General features: G+C 51.9%; 1 protein-coding gene across 1 annotated transcript in view; it reads left to right on the forward strand.

The window, feature by feature from the left end:
- Positions 1-18,996, forward strand: part of IL10RA (interleukin 10 receptor subunit alpha) — a 32,109-nt gene extending 13,113 nt beyond the window's left edge. The window contains exons 3-7 of the mRNA XM_066606027.1: positions 1,533-1,714; positions 1,906-2,075; positions 6,914-7,061; positions 14,396-14,520; positions 15,558-18,996. Of these exons, the coding sequence (XP_066462124.1) occupies positions 1,533-1,714; positions 1,906-2,075; positions 6,914-7,061; positions 14,396-14,520; positions 15,558-16,259 (1,327 nt within the window). The 3' untranslated portion in view covers positions 16,260-18,996. The remainder of the gene's footprint in view (positions 1-1,532; positions 1,715-1,905; positions 2,076-6,913; positions 7,062-14,395; positions 14,521-15,557) is intronic.
- Positions 18,997-22,680: the final 3,684 nt, after the last annotated feature.

Here is a 22,680-nt window from a genome sequence, read left to right on the forward strand (position 1 = left end):
TTTTACTATTGGGACCTCTGAGGGGTTACTTTTACTACTGGGGACACCATTACTGTTGGGGCCACTGAGAGGGTACTGTTACTACTGTGGTCTATTACTGTTGGGGCCTCTGAGGGAGTACCGTTACTTCTGAGAGGTCCATGACTGTTGGGGCCACTGTGGGGGTATTGTTACTACTGGGGGGTCTATTACTGTTGGGGTCACTGAGGGGGTACTGTTACTACTGGTGGTCAATGTCTGTTGGGTCCACTGAGGGGTACTGTTACTACTGGGGGTCTATTACTGTTTGGGCTATTAAGGGGGTACTGTTACTAATGGGGGTCTATTATTGTTGGAGCCACTGAGGGGTACTGTTACTACTGGGGGTCTATAACTGTTTGGGCCACTGAGGGGGTACTGTTACTACTGGGGGTCTATAACTGTTTGGGCCACTGAGGGGGTACTGTTACTACTGAGGGTCTATAACTGTTTGGGCCACTGAGGGGGTACTGTTACTAATGGGGGTCTATTACTGTTGGTGCGACTGAGGGGGTACTGTTACTACTGAGGGTTCATTACTGTTGGGGCCACTGAGGGGCTATTGCTACTACTGGGGGTCTATTACTGTTTGGGCCATTGAGGAGGTACTGTTACTAATGGGGGTCTATTACTGTTGGTGCCACTGAGGGGCTACTGTTACTACTGGGGGTCTATTACTGTTGGTGCCACTCTGGGGGTACTGTTACTACTGAAGGTCCATTACTATTGGGGCGACTGAGGGGTACTGTTACTACTGGGGACATGTTTACTATTGGGGCCACTGAGGAGGACTGTTACTACTGGTGGTCAATGACTGTTGGGACCTCTGAGGGCGTACTGTTACTACTGGGGACATGTTTACTATTGGGGCCACTGAGGGGGTACTGTTACTACTGAGGGTCCATTACTATTGAGGGCACAGAGGGGTACTGTTACTACTGGTGGTCAATGACTGTTGGGGCCTCTGTGGGGGTACTGTTACTATTGAGGGTCAATTACTGTTGGGGCCTCTGTGGGGGTACTGTTACTATTGAGGGTCAATTACTGTTGGGGTCACAGAGGGAACTGTTACTAGTGGCAGGCACTAGAATAATGAAGGTAAAACCATGTCATAAGTTACGCCCCTAAGCACACCCCCTTTTCACCTCTAAGGTGGCAACCCTGACAGGATGGGGGTCTCCTGACCGCTGTGTCGCCCTCCAGAAAGGCGCAGATGAGCAGGGGGATGGGCATGCATTTGTTTCTGTTTGCTATAGTTAATGGGAGAAGCTTCAGCATTTCAGGTTCCCTGCAGTGGAGCGCCCCAGCCCACCACCCGCTGCCCCTGCCTTGACCATCACTCTCTGCAATGTGAGTGGGGAGAAGCGGACCCTCACTTTCCTGGATCCGGAACCTATCGGGCATTTACGGCTTGTGGCTCTTGAGATTGATTCAGACTGACAATGTGGCCCCCAGAGAAGTTTGTGCCCCCTGGTGTTGATGGTGTGTTACAACATTTCACTTTTGTTCTTTAGTTACGGGTCCGACGGCCCCAACTGGACCTCCGTGCCACATTGTTACCTTACCAGCCTCCAGTCCTGCGATCTCACGGCGGAGACCTTGCCCAGGAGTGCCGGCTATTATGCAAGGGTGCGGAGCGTTGTCGGAGGGCGGAGCTCAGGCTGGTCGCGGACGCCACGATACACCTTCACACAAGGTCTACATGCAGTTTATATCTTATTGCCAACCACTAGTTGGACTTTCATGGCCGATCTGAGAGATTTGGGGTCACTGGGGGATGTGAGATGTTCTTGGAGGTGGTTTAACTCTTGTGGCTTCTCCAGTTCGTGGCCTTGGCATGTTCTTCTGCGTTACGGCATACACACTAATCTTACTGTTTCCCCACAGTTCACCTTCCGCCGCCATCCGTCGTTCTCGCTGTCCGTGACTATTCACTACATGTTGAGCTCATTTTACCCAAGATCACCAACGGCAGCCTCACTCGCGACTACAGGGACATCTTCCGATTTAACCGCAGATATAAAGTGCAAATCCGGCGAACCAAAGATAATCACACGGTAAGGCGCTGCAAATCTGCGCGTGCAGTCACAGAATATGCCGTCCTGAAGGATTGCGGGAGGAACGCATGAACCCTTGTAGGATAAGCTGCCGCCCGGCCGTTACTCTGTCCAGCCGACCGGCCAGCGCATTCGCATGACTGAGCTTGCGGGACACAATGCGTCGTATTCACACAGGACCCTGGATCCTCCTGGTGTTTGTGTCCCAGACGCCGCCCGCTGTACTCACATAGGCCAGTACTTCCCTGGCATCTGCGATGCGTACAGCACATGTACCCATGTAGAGTGCAGCGCCCCGTGTGAGTGGGTGGAACACAAGCGCGAGGAGGAGGACCGAGTCCAGGGATCTGTGTAGGTTTACACTGGATGGAGTCTGCAACCTCAGTTAAGTGTAAATGCCCTGGCTGGTCTGGCTGAGGGTCACTATTACTACTAGGGTAATTAATGGGATTACTATTACTACTAGGGTCATTATTGTGGTCACTATTACTATTGGGGCCATTAATTGGGTCACTCTTACTACTAGGGCCATTAATGGGGTCACTATTACTACTAGGGTCATTAGTGGGATAACTATTACTACTAGGGCCATTATTGTGATCACTATTACTACTGGGGCCATTAATGGGGTCACTATTACCACTATGGCCATTAATGGGGTCACTATTACTTCTAGGGCCATTATTGGGGTCACTATTACTACTAGGGCCATTATTAGGGTCACTATTACTACTAGGGCCATTATTGGGGTCACTATTACTACTGGGGCCACTATTGGGGTCACTATTACTACTAGGAGCATTAATGGGGTCACTATTACTACTAGGAGCATTACTGGGGTCAATATTACTACTAGGGCCATTATTGGGATCACTATTACTACCAGAGTCATTAATGGGATCACTATTACTACAAGTGCTATTAATGGGGTCACTGTTACTACTACGGCCACTACTGGGGTCACTATTACTAATAGGGCCATTAATGGGGTCACTATTACTACTATGGCCATTAATGGGATCATTATTACTACAAGTGCTATTAATGGGGTCACTGTTACTACTAGGGCCACTACTGGGGTCACTATTACTACTAGGGCCATTACTGGGGTCACTATTACTACTAGGGCCATTACTTGGGTCACTATTACTACTAGGGCCATTACTGGGGTCACTATTATTACTAGGGCCATTACTGGGATCACTATTACTACTAGGGCCATTAGTGGGGTCACTATTACTACTAGGGCCATTATTGGGTAAACTATTACTACTAGGGCCATTAATGGGGTTACTACTCCTGCTATTAATGGGGTCACTATTACTACTAGGGCCATAAATTGGCTCACTATTACTACTAGGGCTATTACTGGGGTTACTATTACTACTAGGGCCATTAATGGAGTCACTATTACTACTAGGGTCATTAATGGGGTCACAGTAAACCCAGTAATTGCCCTAATAGTAACAGTTACTACTAGTGCTATTAATGGGGTAACTATTACTACTAGGGCCATTAATGGGATCACTATTACTACAAGTGCTATTAATGGGGTCACTGTTACTACTAGGGCCACTACTGGGGTCACTATTACTACTAGGGCCATTACTGGGGTCACTATTACTACTAGGGCCATTACTGGGGTCACTATTACTACTAGGGCCATTACTGGGGTCACTATTACTACTAGGGCTATTAGTGGGGTCACTATTACTACTAGGGCCATAAAGTGGCTCACTATTACTACTAGGGATATTACTGGGGTTACTATTGCTACTAGGGTCATTAATGGGGTCACAGTAACCCCAGTAATTGCCCTAATAGTAACAGTTACTACTAGTGCTATTAATGGGGTAACTATTACTACTAGGGCTATTACTGGGGTCACTGTTACTACTAGGGCCATTACTGGGGTCACTGTTACTACTAGGGCCATTACTGGGGTCACTGTTACTACTAGGGCCATTACTGGGGTCACTGTTACTACTAGGGCTATTACTGGGGTCACTATTACTAGTAGGGCTATTAATGGGGTCACCATTATTAGTACTAGGGCTATTGATGGGGTCACTATTACTACTAGGGCTATTAATGGGATTACTATTACTACTAGAGCTATTAATGGCGTCACTGTTACTACTAGGGCCATTACTGGGGTCACTATTACTATTAGGGCCATTACTGGGGTTACTATTACTACTAGTGCTTTTAATGGGATGACTATTACTACTAGTGCCATTAATGGGGGTCACTTTTACTACTAGGGCTATTAGTGGGGTCACTATTACTACTAGGGCCATTAATCTTTTCCAATCAAATTTTGGATTCCGGGTTTCCTAAAAGGCTTTCTCTTTTTGTTGTTATACAACTGTGCCATTCGCTGGCTTAAGCCAGTGTGTGTGCGCTAGAAAGGCTACGATAGCGGAGTGGCTAGCAATGGACAGTAAGAATACCCTGTCGGATGTCTTCTGACATTGGAGCTGTACAAGCATCAATCAGAATATAGGAAGATGTCAGACAGTGGATTGGAAAGGGTTAATTGGGTCACTGTTACTACTGGGGGCACAAATTGGGTCACTAACTATCATTACTGGTGCTACTAACAGGGGCACTTCTACTTCTGGGGCCACTAAGGGGGACAATATTACTAATGGGGCCACTACTTGAGGCATTACTATTTTCGGCTCTAATGATAGGGCCACTAGAATAATGGAGTGAAAAGCATACATTGTGATAAGCCAATCACACCCCCAAACCTCGCTCCCTTTTTGCCTTGGCCGGTATTTTTCGTGATAAAGGTGGCCCCCTGAGTAGTGTACAGGTGTGTTTACCTTTAAAGGGGTTCTGCCACGATGCTTAACCTTACCAGAATGTGAGGCCCGGGGCAAACAGCTGGCGATCGGGATGGCACAGGTCCACCAGGATAGCAGCTGTTCTGGGTCATGGAGGGGGTCTGCTGTGGCTCTCCATTCTGGGACATAGAGGGGGTCTGTGTTCAGAGGGTACAGCAGTTACAAAGAGTGTCTCTGCTCTGGAGGACCCGGCCTGTTCTGTGTATCAGACACAACCTATTGATATGAATGAACACCGTGTAATGCCTGATTTACCCTGCGGTGGCGCTGCAGGAAAATTCAACACTTACTGCCCCAGATGGGGGTCCCAGCAGGGGGCACTTTAGGATAAGCTTTTTTGTCAAAGAACCCTTATAAGAAGTGAGAGAGAACCCCGTTAACATCCAGCCCAAATCTGCAGAGATTGTGCGAGCGTGTGGCGGGGGATCCGTCTCCGCAGCTCTAATCTGAGTGCGAAGTCCAGCCATCAGGCTGATTAGACCGCAGTGTCGTAAATCTTCAGTGGCGCTCCCTGAAGGCGTCCTGAAGCCCCTCCCACCTCTAAGCCTGAGCCCTAGAGCCTCTCTATATAGGGAGTGGCAGAGCCCCTCGCGGGTCAAGACCCCGGAGTTCAGATATTGGACGTACTTCTCAGGGGAGTCTGGCGGAAGCCTTCTGGCTCATTACACATATCGATTATCGCTCAAAAGTTGTTCCAACAGAAGTGCGCAATAATCGCCACGTGTAAACGCGAAGCCGTCGTGCAGTTTTCGTTCACTTGCTGTTTGTCGCTCAGCTTCCACTGTGGGTTCGCTGACTTCCCGTTACGCCTAAATGGCTAGTAAAAAATAATTGCTAGTTGGGAGTCGGCCAGGCAGCAACCCGACAAGCATTGAACTCCCTTCTGCCGGCTGCTGCACTGGAGTCCGTCTGTGACCTCTGACCTCTCTCCCCAGAGTTCATGCTCCTGCACCCAGCACAGATGTCAAAGGTCACAGACTGACTCCAGTGATGCCAGTTCAATGTTTGTCGGGTTGCTGCCCAACGTCCACTATAGGGGATAGTTTTACTACCAGGACCTCCAGGGGGCACTAAGACTGCTGGGGCCACTATGGAGCTCACTATTACTACTGGGGCCACAAAGGGGGTGGTCACTATTACTACTGGGGCCACAAAGGGGGTCGTCACTATTACTACTGGGGCCACAAAGGGGGTGGTCACTATTACTCTGTCCCTTCAGACAAGACTCAATGGTTCATACATGTGTTGGCTTTTTGTGTATTGGCACTTTCAATGCCTGTAAATTGAGTGGGTGCTTTTGCAGATGGGGGAGGGGGGGCATTTAACACTTTGCTTCAGGCAGCATAAAGGCTTGGGGCCCCTGACGACTAGGACCGGTGTTATACTGCATCATGCAGTGCTTCACGGGTATGTAGCCAGTGACCCATCCTTAACCAACATGGCGCTGAGGAGTACGTAAATCAGATGCCGTTTGGTGGGAAACCCAACAGTAGCCCCACAAGTGTTAGAACACGTGTGTGGATGGGCCACTTAGCTCCCGTGGGCGGGCCACTTAGCACCCGTGGATGGGTCACCTAGCTTGTGTGGACCTGTGGTAGTTTGCTACCCAACATGGTTGACTGGAGTGAGAGCAGCAGTCGGAATCAGAGAGTAGTATAATTCTTCATTTACACAGGACGACTGTCGGCTAAACGACTGCACGAGTGTTGACGTCGCCACCAAGGCTGTTAGCGCTCATGCAGAGCATTCAGAGGGACAGATTACCACTGACTCTCGCCGGCTTTTTGCCCAGCGTCGGCCGTTTAGGTTCTCTGGTTAAAACCATCTGAAGAATGTCTGTTGTGTTTGGCGCAATCGACCATCCTCGCACATATGTCAGACTGCGTCCTACTGCACATTGAGGATTTCATGCATTAGCGCATACAACATGTGAAGATGATACGTCGGGCCGTGCACTCATCAGCTTCTTAGACCTCTTCTTCTTAGTTTCAGCACATGGAGGAGTACGAGAGTTTCAGTATTCCGGGACTTGTTGGCGCAAATGAGTATTGCTTGAGCGTTCAGCCCTCTATAGCGTCACGAGGAAACATCGGAGAAGCATCTTCAGCGATCTGCATGTATCTCCCGGAACAAGGTAAGATAGCAGTCGGCCATCTGTGTGTTGGAGCGGTCGGCCATCTGTGTGTTGGAGGGGTCGGCCATCTGTGTGTTGGAGCGGGCGGCCATCTGTGTGTTGGAGCAGTCGGCCATCTGTGTGTTGGAGCGGGCGGCCATCTGTGTGTTGGAGCGGTCGGCCATCTGTGTGTTGGAGCGGTCGGCCATCTGTGTGTTGGAGCGGTCGGCCATCTGTGTGTTGGAGCGGTCGGCCATCTGTGTGTTGGAGCGGTCGGCCATCTGTGTGTTGGAGGGGTCGGCCATCTGTGTGTTGGAGCGGGCGGCCATCTGTGTGTTGGAGGGGTCGGCCATCTGTGTGTTGGAGCGGTCGGCCATCTGTGTGTTGGAGCGGGCGGCCATCTGTGTGTTGGAGCGGGCGGCCATCTGTGTGTTGGAGCGGGCGGCCATCTGTGTATTGGAGCGGTCGGCCATCTGTGTGTTGGAGGGGTCGGCCATCTGTGTGTTGGAGGGGTCGGCCATCTGTGTGTTGGAGGGGGCGGCCATCTGTGTGTTGGAGGGGTCGGCCATCTGTGTGTTGGAGCGGTCGGCCATCTGTGTGTTGGAGCGGTCGGCCATCTGTGTGTTGGAGCGGGCGGCCATCTGTGTGTTGGAGCGGGCGGCCATCTGTGTGTTGGAGCGGGCGGCCATCTGTGTGTTGGAGCGGTCGGCCATCTGTGTGTTGGAGCGGCCGGCCATCTGTGTGTTGGAGCGGTCGGCCATCTGTGTTTTGGAGCGGGCGGCCATCTGTGTGTTGGAGGGGTCGGCCATCTGTGTGTTGGAGCGGTCGGCCATCTGTGTGTTGGAGCGGTCGGCCATCTGTGTGTTGGAGCGGTCGGCCATCTGTGTGTTGGAGCGGTCGGCCATCTGTGTGTTGGAGCGGCCGGCCATCTGTGTGTTGGAGCGGTCGGCCATCTGTGTGTTGGAGCGGCCGGCCATCTGTGTGTTGGAGCGGCCGGCCATCTGTGTGTTGGAGCGGTCGGCCATCTGTGTGTTGGAGCGGGCGGCCATCTGTGTGTTGGAGCGGGCGGCCATCTGTGTGTTGGAGCGGTCGGCCATCTGTGTGTTGGAGCGGCCGGCCATCTGTGTGTTGGAGCGGTCGGCCATCTGTGTGTTGGAGCGGCCGGCCATCTGTGTGTTGGAGCGGTCGGCTATGTGTGTTGGAGCGGCCGGCCATCTGTGTGTTGGAGCGGCCGGCCATGTGTGTGTTGGAGCTGTGCGGTGCTATATGCATGTATGACATGTAATACTGCGCTGTGGTGTCATGTATGACACGTGATACCGTACTCTGGTGTGCATCTATGACATGTAATGCCTTAGTAGTAATTAGAGATGAGCGAGCACCAAAATGCTCGGGTGCTCGTTACTCGGGACGAAATTATCGCGTTGCTCGAGGGTTCGTTTCGAGTAACGAACCCCATTGAAGTCAATGGGCGACCCGAGCATTTTTGTATATCGCCGATGCTCGCTAAGGTTTCCATTTGTGAAAATCTGGGCAATTCAAGAAAGTGATGGAAACGACACAGCAACGGATAGGGCAGGCGAGGGGCTACATGTTGGGCTGCATCTCAAGTTCACAGGTCCCACTATTAAGCCACAATAGCGGCAAGAGTGCCCCCCCCCCTCCCAACAACTTTTACTTCTGAAAAGCCCTCATTAGCATGGCATACCTTAGCTAAGCACCACACTACCTCCAACAAAGCACAATCACTGCCTGCATGACACTCCGCTGCCATTTCTCCTGGGTTACATGCTGCCCAACCCCCCCCCCCCTGCACGACCCAGTGTCCACAGCGTTAACCAAACTGTCCCTGCGCAGCCTTCAGCTGCCCTCATGCCACACCACCCTCATGTCTATTTATAAGTGCGTCTGCCATGAGGAGGAACCGCAGGCACACACTGCAGAGGGTTGGCACGGCTAGGCAGCGACCCTCTTTAAAAGGGGCGGGGCGATAGCCCACAATGCTGTACAGAAGCAATGAGAAATATAATCCTGTGTCACCGCCATCAGGAGCTGCACACGTGGGCATAGCAATGGGGAACCTATGTGCCACACACTATTCATTCTGTCAAGGTGTCTGCATGCCCCAGTCAGACTGCGGTTTTTATAAATAGTCACAGGCAGGTACAACTCCCTATTGTGAAGTCCCTGTCGACCCACAGCATGGGTGGCTCCCTGGAACCCACCGGCTGTACATAAATGTATCCCATTGCAGTGCCCATCACAGCTGAGGTAACGTCCGATTAAATGCAGGTGGGCTTCGGCCCACACTGCATGCCCCAGTCACACTGGGGTTCTTTAGAAGTGGACACATGCAGTTACAACTCCGTGTGGACCGACAGCATGGGTGGGTGCCAGGAAGCCACCGGCGGTACATAAATATATCCCATTGCAGTGCCCAACACAGCGGATGTAACGTCGTGCTTAATGCAGGTGGGCAAAAAATTAATTTGATTACACTGTAGGTGAGGGCCCCAAAAAATTGGTGTACCAACGGTACTAATGTACCTCAGAAAAATTGCCCATGCCCAACCAAGAGGGCAGGTGAAACCCATTAATCGCTTTGGTTAATGTGGCTTAATTGGTAACTAGGCCTGGAGGCAGCCCAGTTAAAATAAAAATTGGTTCAGGTGAAAGTTTCAACGCTTTAATGAGCATTGAAACGTCTAAAATTGTTTACAAAAATTATTTGAGTGAGCCTTGTGGGCCTAAGAAAAATTGCCCGTTCGGCGTGATTACGTGAGGTTTCAGGAGGAGGAGCAGGAGGAGGAGGAGGAGGAATATTATACACAGATTGATGAAGCAGAAATGTCCCCGTTTTGGATGGGGATACAGAACGATGCTTCCATCCGCGGGTGCAGCCTACGTATTGCTTAGGTATCGCTGCTGTCCGCTGGTGGAGAAGAGAAGTCTGGGGAAATCCAGGCTTTGTTCATCTTGATGAGTGTTAGCCTGTCGGCACTGTCGGTTGACAGGCGGGTACGCTTATCCGTGATGATTCCCCCAGCCACACTAAACACCCTCTCTGACAAGACGCTAGCCGCAGGACAAGCAAGCACCTCCAGGGCATACAGCGCTAGTTCAGGCCACGTGTCCAGCTTCGACACCCAGTAGTTGTAGGGGGCAGAGGCATCATGGAGGACGGTCGTGCGATCGGCTACGTACTCCCTCACCATCCTTTTACAGTGCTCCCGCCGACTCAGCCTTGACTGGGGAGCGGTGACACAGTCTTGCTGGGGAGCCATAAAGCTGGCAAAGGCCTTGGAGAATGTTCCCCTGCCTGTGCTGTACATGCTGCCTGATCTCTGCGCCTCCCCTGCTACCTGGCCCTCGGAACTGCGCCTTCGGCCACTAGCGCTGTCGGATGGGAATTTTACCATCAGCTTGTCCGCCAGGGTCCTGTGGTATAGTATCACTCTCAAACCCCTTTCCTCTTCGGGTATGAGAGTGGAAAGGTTCTCCTTATACCGTGGGTCGAGCAGTGTGTACACCCAGTAATCCATAGTGGCCAGAATGCGTGTAACGCGAAGATCACGAGAAAGGCATCCTAACATGAAGTCAGCCATGTGTGCCAGGGTACCTGTACGCAACACATGGCTGTCCGCACTAGGAAGATCACTTTCAGGATCCTCCTCCTCCTCCTCAGGCCATACACGCTAAAAAAGGATGACAGAAAAGCAGCATGGGTACCCTCAGCAGTGGGCCAAGCTGTCACTTCCCCCTCCTCCTCCTCCTCCTCAACGCGCTGAGATATAGACAGGAGGGTGCTCTGACTATCCAGCGACATACTGTCTTCCCCCGCCTCTGTTTCCGAGCGCAAAGCGTCTGCCTTTATGCTTTGCAGGGAACTTCTCAAGATGCATAGCAGAGGAATGGTGACGCTAATGATTGCAGCATCGCTGCTCACCATCTGGGTAGACTCCTCAAAGTTTCCAAGGACATGGCAGATGTCTGCCAACCAGGCTCACTCTTCTGTAAAGAATTGAGGAGGCTGACTCCCACTGCGCCGCCCATGTTGGAGTTGGTATTCCACTATAGCTCTACGCTCCTCATAGAGCCTGGCCAACATGTGGAGCGTAGAGTTCCACCGTGTGGCACATCGCACAGCGGTCGATGCACTGGCAGATGAAACCGATGTTGCAGGGTGCGCGGGGTGGCAGCGTCCGTGTGGGACTTGCGGAAATGTGCGCAGAGCCGGCGCACCTTTCCGAGCAGGTCTGACAAGCGTGGGTAGCTTTTCAGAAAGCGCTGAACCACCAAATTAAAGACGTGGGCCAGGCATGGCACGTGCGTGAGGCTGCCCAGCTGCAGAGCCGCCACCACGTTACGGCCGTTGTGACACACGACCATGCCCGGTTGGAGGCTCAGCGGCGCAAGCCAGCGGTCGGTCTGCTCTGTCAGACCCTGCAGCAGTTCGTGGGCCGTGTGCCTCTTCTCTCCTAAGCTGAGTAGTTTCAGCACGGCCTGCTGACGCTTGCCCACCGCTGTGCTGCCACGCCGCGCGACACCGACTGCTGGTGACGTGCTGCTGCTGACACATCTTGATTGCAAGACAGAGGTTGCGGAGGAGGAGGAGGAGGAGGAGGAGGGTGGTTTAGTGGAGGAAGCATACACCGCCGCAGATACCACCACCGAGCTGGGGCCCGCAATTCTGGGGGTGGGTAGGACGTGAGCGGTCCCAGGCTCTGACTCGGTCCCAGCCTCCACTAAATTCACCCAATGTGCCGTCAGGGAGATATAGTGGCCCTGCCCGCCTGTGCTTGTCCACGTGTCCGTTGTTAAGTGGACCTTGGCAGTAACCGCGTTGCTGAGGGCGTGTACAATGTTGCGGGAGACGTGGTCGTGCAGGGCTGGGACGGCACATCGGGAAAAGTAGTGGCGACTGGGAACTGAGTAGCGCGGGGCCGCCGCCGCCATCATGCTTTTGAAAGCCTCCGTTTCCACAACCCTATACGGCAGCATCTCCAGGCTGATCAATTTGGCAATGTGCACGTTTAACGCTTGAGCGTGCGGGTGCATGGCGGCGTACTTGCACTTGTGCTCCAACACTTGCGCTAGCGACGGCTGGACGGTGCGCTGAGAGACATTGGTGGATGGGGCCGAGCACAGCGGAGGTGAGGGTGTGGGTGCAGGCCAGGAGACGGTAGTGCCTGTGTCCTGAGAGGGGGGTTTGATCTCAGTGGCAGGTTGGGGCACAGGGGGAGAGGCAGCGGTGCAAACCGGAGGCGGTGAACGGCCTTCGTCCCACCTTGTGGGGTGCTTGGCCATCATATGTCTGCGGATGCTGGTGGTGGTGAGGCTGGTAGCTCCCCGGCTGATCTTGGCGCGACAAAGGTTGCACACCACTGTTCGTCGGTCGTCTGCACTCTCAGTGAAAAACTGCCAGACCTTTGAGCACCTCGGCCTCTGCAGGGTGGCATGGCGCGAGGGGGCGCTTTGGGAAACAGTTGGTGGATTATTCGGTCTGGCCCTGCCTCTACCCCTGGCCACCGCACTGCCTCTTCCAACCTGCCCTGCTGCTGCACTTGCCTCCCCCTCTGAAGACCTGTCCTCAGTAGGCGTAGCAAACCAGGTGGGGTCCGTCACCTCATCGTCCTGCTGCTCTTCCTCCGAATCCTCTGTGCGCTCCTCCCTCGGACTTACTGCCCTTACTACTACCTCATTGATAGACAACTGTGTCTCATCGTCATCGTCCTCCTCACCCACTGAAAGGTCTTGAGACAGTTGCCGAAAGTCCCCAGCCTCATCCCCCAGACCCCAGGAACTTTCCAAAGGTTGGGCATCGGTCACGACAAACTCCTCCGGTGGGAGAGGAACCATTGCTGGCCATTCTGGGCAGGGGCCCGGGAACAGTTCCTGGGAGTCTGCCTGCTCCTCAGAATGTGTCATTGTAATGGAGTGAGGAGGCTGGGGGGAAGGAGGAGCAGCAGCCAGAGGATTCAGAGTTGCAGCACTGGACGGCGCAGAACTCTGGGTGGTCGATAGATTGCTGGATGCACTTTCTGCCATCCACGACAGGACCTGCTCACACTGCTCAGTTTCTAATAAAGGTCTACCGCGTGGACCCATTAATTGTGAGATGAATGTGGGGATGCCAGAAACGTGCCTCTCTCCTAATCCCGCAGCAGTCGACTGCGATACACCTGGATCAGGAGCTCGACCTGTGCCCACACCCTGACTTGGGCCTCCGCGTCCTTGCCCCCGTCCACGTCCTCTAGGCCCTACCCCTCAGCATGGTGTATTACCAGTAGTGCAGAAACAGAACGCTGTAATTAAATGTGCCGCTTATTGGCCTGTGGTTGGAGGCTGACTTCGCTTACGGAACGCACAGCAGAGGCAGGAAAGAATTTTGCGCAAGCCTGCTGTAACACTTAGCTGGCTGCGTATGAATTAGGACAACTACCCCCAGCAGAGACCCAGTACACTTGTGGACAGGAATACAGCGGTGATGTAAGAGGCAACACAGAGGCAGGAAAGAATTTTGCGCAAGCCTGCTGTAACACTTAGCTGGCTGCGTATGAATTAGGACAACTACCCCCAGCAGAGACCCAGTACACTGAGGACGGTCACAGGCAGCCCAAATAGATTTTTTTCCCCAAATGTTTTTGGAAAGGCCCACTGCCCATATACACTAAATATGTCTTCTGTCCCTGCCTCACAATATATGTCTTCTGTCCCTGCCTCACCACTACTGGCCCTGGACTATGTAAAATTACTGCAGGACGCAATGCTCTGCACGGCCGATATACAAAAAAAAAAGTGCAACACTGCAAAAAGCAGCCTCCACAGTACTGCACACGGTTAGATGTGGCCCTAAGAAAGACCGTTGGGGTTCTTGAAGCCTAAAATACTCCTAACACTCTCCCTATAGCAGCTCCGGCACCAGCAGCACTGTCCCTGATCTCTGTCAGAATCCATCTGTGGCGAGCCGCGGGAGGGGCCGATTTATATACTCGGGTGACACCTGATCTCGCCAGCCACTCACTGCAGGGGGGGTGGTATAGGGCTTGAACGTCGCAGGGGGAAGTTGTAATGCCTTCCCTGTCTTTCTATTGGCCAGAAAAGCGCGCTAACGTCTCAGAGATGAAAGTGAAAGTAACTCGAACATCGCGTGGTACTCGTTACGAGTAACGAGCATCTCGAACACGCTAATACTCGAACGAGTATCAAGCTCGGACGAGTACGTTCGCTCATCTCTAGTAGTAATCCTTTGAATTACTTTTTATCGCAAGGTCTTGTTGATCTACAACTTCCTGTCCGCAGCTCTTCACTGCCGGTTGCGCCATTAATGCACGTCTGTATCTTTTTCATCACAGGGTTGCAGAGCTCAACTCTTCTGATTCTGGCCGCCTGCATCCTCAGCTTTTTGGTCCTATTGATCTGCGTCAATTTGTTCATCTGTTTCTACATCCGTGGAGTTGTGAAGACCCCGAAAACGCTGGTAGGAGATGAGGGCAACCTGCAAATGTATACCGTTAACCCTTTAGAGTGCAGGTTAAAGGGGCATCCCGCCAAAGCACAGTCTCTCCTATCCTTAGGATAACGGTAACTGCTGGGGCCTTCATCAATCAGTAGAATGAGGGTCCTGGGGGTCTGCGAGTGAACAGAGCGGCGGTGGCCGAGCACATTCCATTCATTTCAATCAGGTGCGCGGCCCTCTCTGGCAGTCCCATTGAATGGAGTGTAACCGCCGTTCCAATCATCAAGGGACCTTCAAGAACTCCATTCTCCGATTGGTGGTGGTCTCAGTGCGTGGATCCCACCAATTAGATATTCTTCGGATAGGGTTTAAGAGCTCTCGGTGAGATAACCCCTCTATATAATCAAGAACAGAGCCCATTAGATATATACCGCCGCCAATAGCCCATGTAGAAAACACGTGTGTTACAGAAAGAAGCTGTGAACACTACAGAAGCGCAAAAACCACCATTGACCCCTGGCTGTACTTCTAATAAGCCAGCAGGTGACAACTGCAGCCAATCAGTGGTCTCACCGGGAGATGCCTTATTACTGGGAGCCATGATGCCAAAAGTACAGCACGTGACCACTGAGGCTACTGATTGGTTGCAGCCGTCACCAGTTGTAAACCTAAATTTAGGGAGAGGGGACTGCTGGAGCATCTCCACTGATTGAAAGGGTAACAGCGCATCAAACTTGACAGTGAACTGGTAGATAAAGCAACACCTGGCCATCTGGCCTCTAACTATACGTTATATTTTGGCCCTGTCTAATAGGCCTAATGCCATCAATTATCACATAAGCAGAAACAAAGTCCATAATTTCACAGGAAGTACAGTTGCATTCTGGGTTTGTACAGAGGGGCATCTGGAGCTTCGTACAATGCGGGTGAAGGCTGTTTCTCACAATTAATACCCACCAGCTGACACTACTCATCCTTAAGGGGTTTAAGAGATTGTGCATCTTGGCCCAAAGCCACTAAGCACTTCCATTACTAACATGTTGTACTCTTCTCCTCAGAAGTCTCTCATTCAGAGGAGTTGGTCGTGGATGGAGAAACCTTCCTCTCCTGTTCTTGAAATGACCCTTTGCTGGGAGAGCAGCGTGAAGGGCCACCTGACGGCCGAGCCCAGGGGCTCCCCTATGCGCAGCAGTGCAGACAGTGGGTTTGGAAGTCAACTCTTCATGAACGATGTGGGAGAACCTTCTCCACTGTCCTTGGAGTGCTCTGCAGATAGAAGTAATGTGAGTGACCCGAGGGCCAATGCTGACTGCAAAGGGTTCTCCGAAAGGCCTGATAGAAGTCTCCCAGAAGACAGCGGCATCAGCCTGTCCACGGGCTCCCCAACCCTCAAGCGTACGAGCAGCTATACGGAGAGTCCCAATGGAGGAAACTATTGCAGGAAGGAAATGGTAGTTAATGTAACACAAGGATACTTGAAGCAATTGCAACCACAGAAGCCAAACTCCTTGGAAGATGAGGACTTGGAGAAGACGTGGCAGCCGCAAGTCAAAGACTACCGTTCTCAAGGGCCGGAGAATCCACACAAGGACCAGGTAGACTGTGATATATTCCGGGAGCCTTGGATTCAGGTTCCAGGAACCTTTCAGACTGCTCTGCCCCTTACTGCAGCTTTCAGCCCCTTCCGCCGAGCTCTGTGGGATATAGGAGTCAGCGCACCATCCCTCGGAGATGTAGAGCTCCTGGACACCCGATCCTGAGCAAGATCCAGCATGTGGGGGCTGCATGGAAGGAGCAAGGGGACCAGGCATCGGACTACGCTTCTAGGCATAAGTAGGGACTCACAACTTCAGGGACCTAGAGGAAGAGTAGAAAAGGACATCTTATCCTACAAAAACATGGCCCATGACTGGTACTGGCCTGGAGACCATCTGTAGGAAGCTGATGTAGCTTCTCAGGAACTATGTAATAGCAGTGATACATGGGCGGACAGCGCTACACTTACCCCGTAGGACTATAGCTCGGCCTCCTGAAGGAATACATGTGACTGACAAGTTATTATTAGTATCTGCATGAAATAGGTAATGTGACTGACTTTATCCTGTATCTAAAGTTTGCTTTATGAGCCTAAAGGGTGTAATGGAGAGCACCATGAGGGTGCAGGGAGCCTTGTGGGCCATGCAATGCTCTCTGGGAAAAAGCTATGCAAATAACTGATGGGATAGTCCTATTGGAAGATAACTACCTGCGACTTAACGTCAACCTTTGATGGCCGCTCTCCCAGCCAACTAGAACCCTATTGTGCTCCGACGAAGGGCAAGACCCGAAACAGCTGCCTGTATATGGGTGCTCTGCTTTGGTTACATCCAGGGGTGCCCCAAGCCTTTACGCTTCTTGAGGCGAAGTGCAATATGGGCCCCCACTTCCCCAAGACAAAAAAACACTAATTTTATAGGCATTGAAAGGGCTGATACACGAGATACCCAACAGATATCTGAACCACTGAGACTTGTCTGAAGCGAGTAATAGTGGCCACAGTAGTAAGGGTCCCCTTTAATGACCTCAGTATAGTGACTCCATTAGTAACCCCAGTAGTAATAGTGTCTCCCACAGTGGCCCCAGTAGTAATAGTGTCTCCCACAGTGGCTCCAGTAGTAATGGTGTATCCCATAGTGGCCCCAGAAGTAGTAGGGACCCCCACAGTGGCCCCAGAAGTAGTAAGGACCCCCACAGTGGCCCCAATAGCTATGGTGTCTCCCACAGTGGCCCCAGAAGTAGTAGGGACCCCCACATTGGCCCCAATAGCAATAGTGTCTCACACAATGGCCCAATAGCTATGGTGTCTCCCATAGTGACCCCAGTAGTAATAGTGTCCCCCACAGTGGCCCCAGTAGTAAGTGTCCCCCACAGTGGCCCCAGTAGTAATAGTGACCCCCACAGTGGCCGCAGTCGTAATAGTGACCCGCACTGTGGCCCCAGTAGTAATAGTGACACCCACAGTGGCCCCAGTAGTAATAGTGACCCCCACAGTGGCCCCAGTAGTAATAGTGTCCCCCACAGTGGCCCCAGTAGTAATAGTGTCTCACATAGTGGCCCCAGTAGTAATAGTGTCCCCCACAGTGGCCCCAGTAGTAATAGTGGCCCCCACAGTGGCCCCAGTAGTAATAGTGACCCCCACAGTGGCCCGAGTAGTAATAGTGGCCCCCACAGTGGCCCCAGTAGTAACAGTGTCTCACATAGTGGCCCCAGTAGTAATAGTGTCCCCCACAGTGGCCCCAGTAGTAATAGTGTCCCCCACAGTGGCCCCAGTAGTAATAGTGACCCCCACAGTGGCCCCAGTAGTAATAGTGTCCCCCCCAGTAGTAATAGTGACCCCTACAGTGGCTCCAGTAGTAATAGTGTCCCCCCCCCCAACAGTGGCCCCAGTCGTAATAGTGACCCTCGAGGGCTTAAACAGATGGGCACATTTCAGTCCTGGTATGTGGTCATAAAATTCATGGCTGCATAATAGGAGAAGATAGAACATCTCTGATTTCAGTGGGTTTCTATCGGCTTCTGGCATGAATACTACGCACGAGAAGAGACGGCACTTGCCCCATCTGTGACTCCGGTATTGACGCTGCATAGCAGCCGGCATCTGTGTGCTGGAGACGGGCGGGGTGGTTTCAGGCTTAGCGGTGCCCGCTGCAGTCTCTAGAGGCTGGCAGAGTGAGTGTAATGCTCACAGATGCCACTTATTTTATACTGGCCCCTAATATGGCTGGTAAAATGTATCGTCCAGGTGGCAACCCCAGCGCCGCCCTTCTGGTGCCCTGCAGACTGTTGGCTGGGGCAGAAGCCTTATGATAGCGGCCCCCTGGTTACAGTTATTACCAACTGCACTACATTAGTGCCCAGAAACCTGCCGCCTCGTATCCAGCAGCTGCAGAACATCATCTATTGGACATTGATGAGGACATTGTGACGCAGACGAGACTCGTATCGCCTTCTGACCACCGACCCTCCGCTGTGCCGCATTCTGCCTCTCTTCACTCTGCGGCAGTACGACTGATATTTACTTATCGGCTGTTGTATCCGCACAGGTGATACAGCTGCGGTGCCGCGGATACTCGCTGCACTCTGACGCACACTAGCATGTACATATAAATAAAGGCTTGATTGTTGTCATGTTTACACGGTCCTGCATCCCTGTCTTACTGACCCTCCCCACTAGAGCGCCTACATCCACCCCCTCTTGTGGGGGCCCATAATGGGTCCTACAAAAGCACCTTTGTCACTTGTTAACTGAGCACTAGGGGATGCGCCCAACGGGATGACGTCATTGCGCTGCGTCTCTTCGCGTAACGTTAGACGCAGGGCGGGATGTCACAGGGCGCCGGAGGGGACGGGGGAAGCCGTGGATCCTAGAGCTGAAGGTAATGTACTTGTTGTTTAATTTATGTATATGTACTTGATAAAGTCTGTAAGGACGAGGCGCGTTGTACGAATACACGGTGTTTGCAGCACAGTATTGGTGAGCAGAGATAATATCCCTAAAGCAGCGCCGACCGGTTTTCTGCTTGTTTGCTATTTGTATACGGATCCTTTTACTGGCTACGGAGGACCCGCTTGCTCTCCTGATCTCTAGCCTAACAGGATCGTAGGAATCTCTGGAGGAGGATTAGTGATAACGCTCACTTGGATGTGGGGTCTTAGTGGGTTCCCTGTTTAGGGTCCCGCTATACACCGGGTAAGTTTATACCCTTCTTTTGCCATTTGGTCTCGATTGTTTGGCTGGATTATTTCCTTGGAGCGCTGTCATTATTTTTCATTGTTTTGTTAACTTGTCAACTGAGCTGTTAATAATCCGCCCGGCGACCAGCTAATTCTCATTGGTTGCCGGCAGATTCCGCTCTGATAGGACAGCAGCACAGATGAACCGAGCGACCTGATAGGCTGTCAAGCTGTGTTGTGACAGGAGCATGAAAGCCTGTGATTGGAGCGCCGGTTGGCTGGTTACACCGACGGGAGGAGAGAATATAAAAGCCTGCATACGCCTGGCTGACTGGTTAGTCCCGTCAGTCAGTCATCCCTGTGACAAGACAGCAGCTAGTGTGCAGCAGAGCAGTCCGTGTCCGTATAGCAGAGAGTGTCCACAGAATAGTGGGAGTCTGTTAGTCTGTTTAAGTGAAAGATAGCAGTATAGTGGAGCGTGCCCGTAGGAGTTGTCATAGGGACGCAGTCGTTGGATAGTGAGGAGAGGGTTAGTGGCAGTAAAGCTGTTGACCGGACATCGGAGGAGTCCAGAGCCCTGCGGATACCTGTCAGGAGAGTCACCAGACCCCGGGGTGAGTTGAGGCTACTGCAGCAGAGTGACAGCGCTGGTCCCTGGGGCGAAAGAGAGCGAGCGATCGCTGAGGAGGGATAAGTGCCACCAAAACCCCCTTATGCACCATTATCAGGATTTTCCGGGAAGCTGTTTATGTCAGGAGGCCCCATGGAGTAAAAGTGTTTAATCTCTGCGGACACCCATATAAGTCCTACTATCACACCCAGCACAAAAGAAAAAGGAGAATTAATTACATTTACTTTACTAAACCCTGGCTGGGCGTGATCCATTCATCACCTTCATCACCCATCACATTTCATGCTGTGAAGCACTGGCGTCACGAACAAATTAATAGGAATAGGGCCGGACCGCCAGGGACCGCTGCCAGCATAGGAAGAAGGGAGACCCCCGTCCCCCATAACCAACCGCCCCACCACACTCTGATGCAGGGAGGTATATGGAGGGGGTGCTCCGCTCACTCCATATGTGGCAGCTCACAGGACTGCTAAACAGTTTGACTCTTGTGTGTATACCCAGCTTCCCAAACTCTGCCTGTCCTGACCTTGGATTGTTATATGTCCTAGCCTCTCTCTTTAGTACCACACTGCAGTCTGGGTGTTCCTGCAGCAAAGACCAGATCGCTCAACAAGGGGTTAAAGTGTGAAGACCACGGGAGTAGTCCAAAGACAAATCAGCCAGTAACAGATGGGGTCCATGGCTGCCATTTTCTGGAGGCTCATTTGGAGAGTTCCACACTTGTTTATACTTGGAAGCTGTCTGTATGCCACTAGTGAGGCTCGGATAATTGGTTTCATAGGCTCTTATCCTTTTCCAGTATGAGTTAGAGTTCTTCAATTTTTTTACGTAGATTCTTAAAGGGGTTTTCTGGTTGTGAACTATGTATACCCTCTGCTTAGGACAGGTCATTAATAGTAGAACAGTGGGGGTCTGCCGCCCTGGACCCCCACCATACAGGTGTTTGCTAAGGTCAGCATGCATGTGCACTGAACTGGTTCTGGTAGGAAATAGACAGCTCTGTTCTTACTTCAGCAGCCTTGGTATTACTGGCCAGTGATTTCAATGGGACCTGCAATACCAAGCCTGACCACTGCAATAAGAATAGAGCTGTTTGCTACAAAGACTTTGTGGGATTATAGCACAAAACCTTGTCATAAATTTCTGACATATATACAGAGAGGAGGTGAATGCAGCAAGTGATGGTGTGACGTGCCGCGGCGGAGAGAAAACAAAGAGGTGTCAACCAAGTGAGCCGGGAGAAACATTCATGGTGGTTTGGGCCTAACAGAGATAAGAGGGAAAACTAATGACTACAATGATAAGAAACAACAATGGGCATCCTCCCACCAATGGATAGAGAGGAAAAAATAGAATAAGGCTCAGGTGGACACCCACCAACGGACAGAGGAGAACAAACAGAAAAAGAGGCTTGGGCGGACACCCACCAATGGACAACAGGGAACAAACAGAACGAGACTCGGGCGTCCTCCCACCAACAGACAGAGGGAAACAAACAGAACAAGTCTGAGGCAGATACCCACCTATGGACAGAGGGGCACAAATAAAATGAGGCTTGGGCATCCTCCCACCAAAGGATAGAAGGGAACAAACAGAACGAGACTCGGGCATCCTCCCACCAGCAGGCAGAGGGAAACAAACAGAATGAGACTTGGGCATCCTCCAACCAATGGACAGAGAGGAACAAACAGAACAAGGCTCAGGCATCCTCCCACCAATGGACAGAGAGGAACAAACAGAACGAGGTTGAGGTGGCCTTCCACCAAGAGACATAAGAGAACAAACAGAATGAGACTCGGGCATTCTCCCACCAACAGTTTGGGGGAACAAACAGAACAAGGCTCGGGCAGAAACCTACCGATGGACAGTGGGGAACAAACAGAACGAGGCTCGGGCGGACAACTAGCAACAGACAGAGGGGAACAAACAGAATGAGGCTCGGGCGGACACCTACCAATGGACAGAGAGAAACAGAACGAGGTTCAGGTGGCCTTCCACCAACAGACCTAAGAGAACAAACAGAATGGGGCTTGGGCGGACATCTAGCAACAGACAGAGGGGAACAAACAGAATGAGGCTCGGGCGGACACCTACCAATGGACAGAGGAGAACAAACAGAAGGAGGCTCAGGCAGACAACTAGCAACAGACAGAAGGGAACAAACAGAATGAGTCTCGGGCGGACACCTACCAATAGACAGAGGAGAACAAACGGAACGAGGCTTGGGCAGACACCTACCAACAGTTGGGGGAAACAAACAAGGAGGCTGGGGCATCATCTTACGAACAGACAGAGGGGAACAAACAGAATGAGGCTCAGGCGTCCTTCCACTGATGGACAAAGGGGAACAAACAGAACGAGGCTTGGGCATCTTCCCACAAATAGGCAGAGGGAAACAAACAGAACGAGGCTTGGGCGGACAACCACCAACGGACAGAGGGCAACAAAAACACAACGAGGCCTGGGCATCCTCCCACCCACTGTTGGGGTGAACAAACAGAACAAGGCTCAGGCAGACCCCTACCAATTGACAGAGGGGAACAAACAGAATTAGGCTTTGGCAGACACCAACCGACAGAGGGGAACAAACAGAACAAGGCTCAGGCAAACACCTACAAACAGACAGAGGAAAACAAACAGGTATGAGGCTCAGGCAAGACACCTACCAACGGACGGGGGGGGGGGGTGAACAAGGCTCAGGCAGACACCTACTAATGGACAGAGAGAAGCAAACAGAACAAGGTTTGGGTGTCCTCCTACCAATGGATAGAGAGGAAATAGCAGAACGAGGCTCAGTTGGACACCCACCGATGGACAGAGGAGAACAAACAGAACAA

Source organism: Eleutherodactylus coqui, chromosome 6 (assembly GCF_035609145.1).
Source record: "Eleutherodactylus coqui strain aEleCoq1 chromosome 6, aEleCoq1.hap1, whole genome shotgun sequence".
Taxonomy (NCBI): Eukaryota; Metazoa; Chordata; class Amphibia; order Anura; family Eleutherodactylidae; genus Eleutherodactylus; species Eleutherodactylus coqui.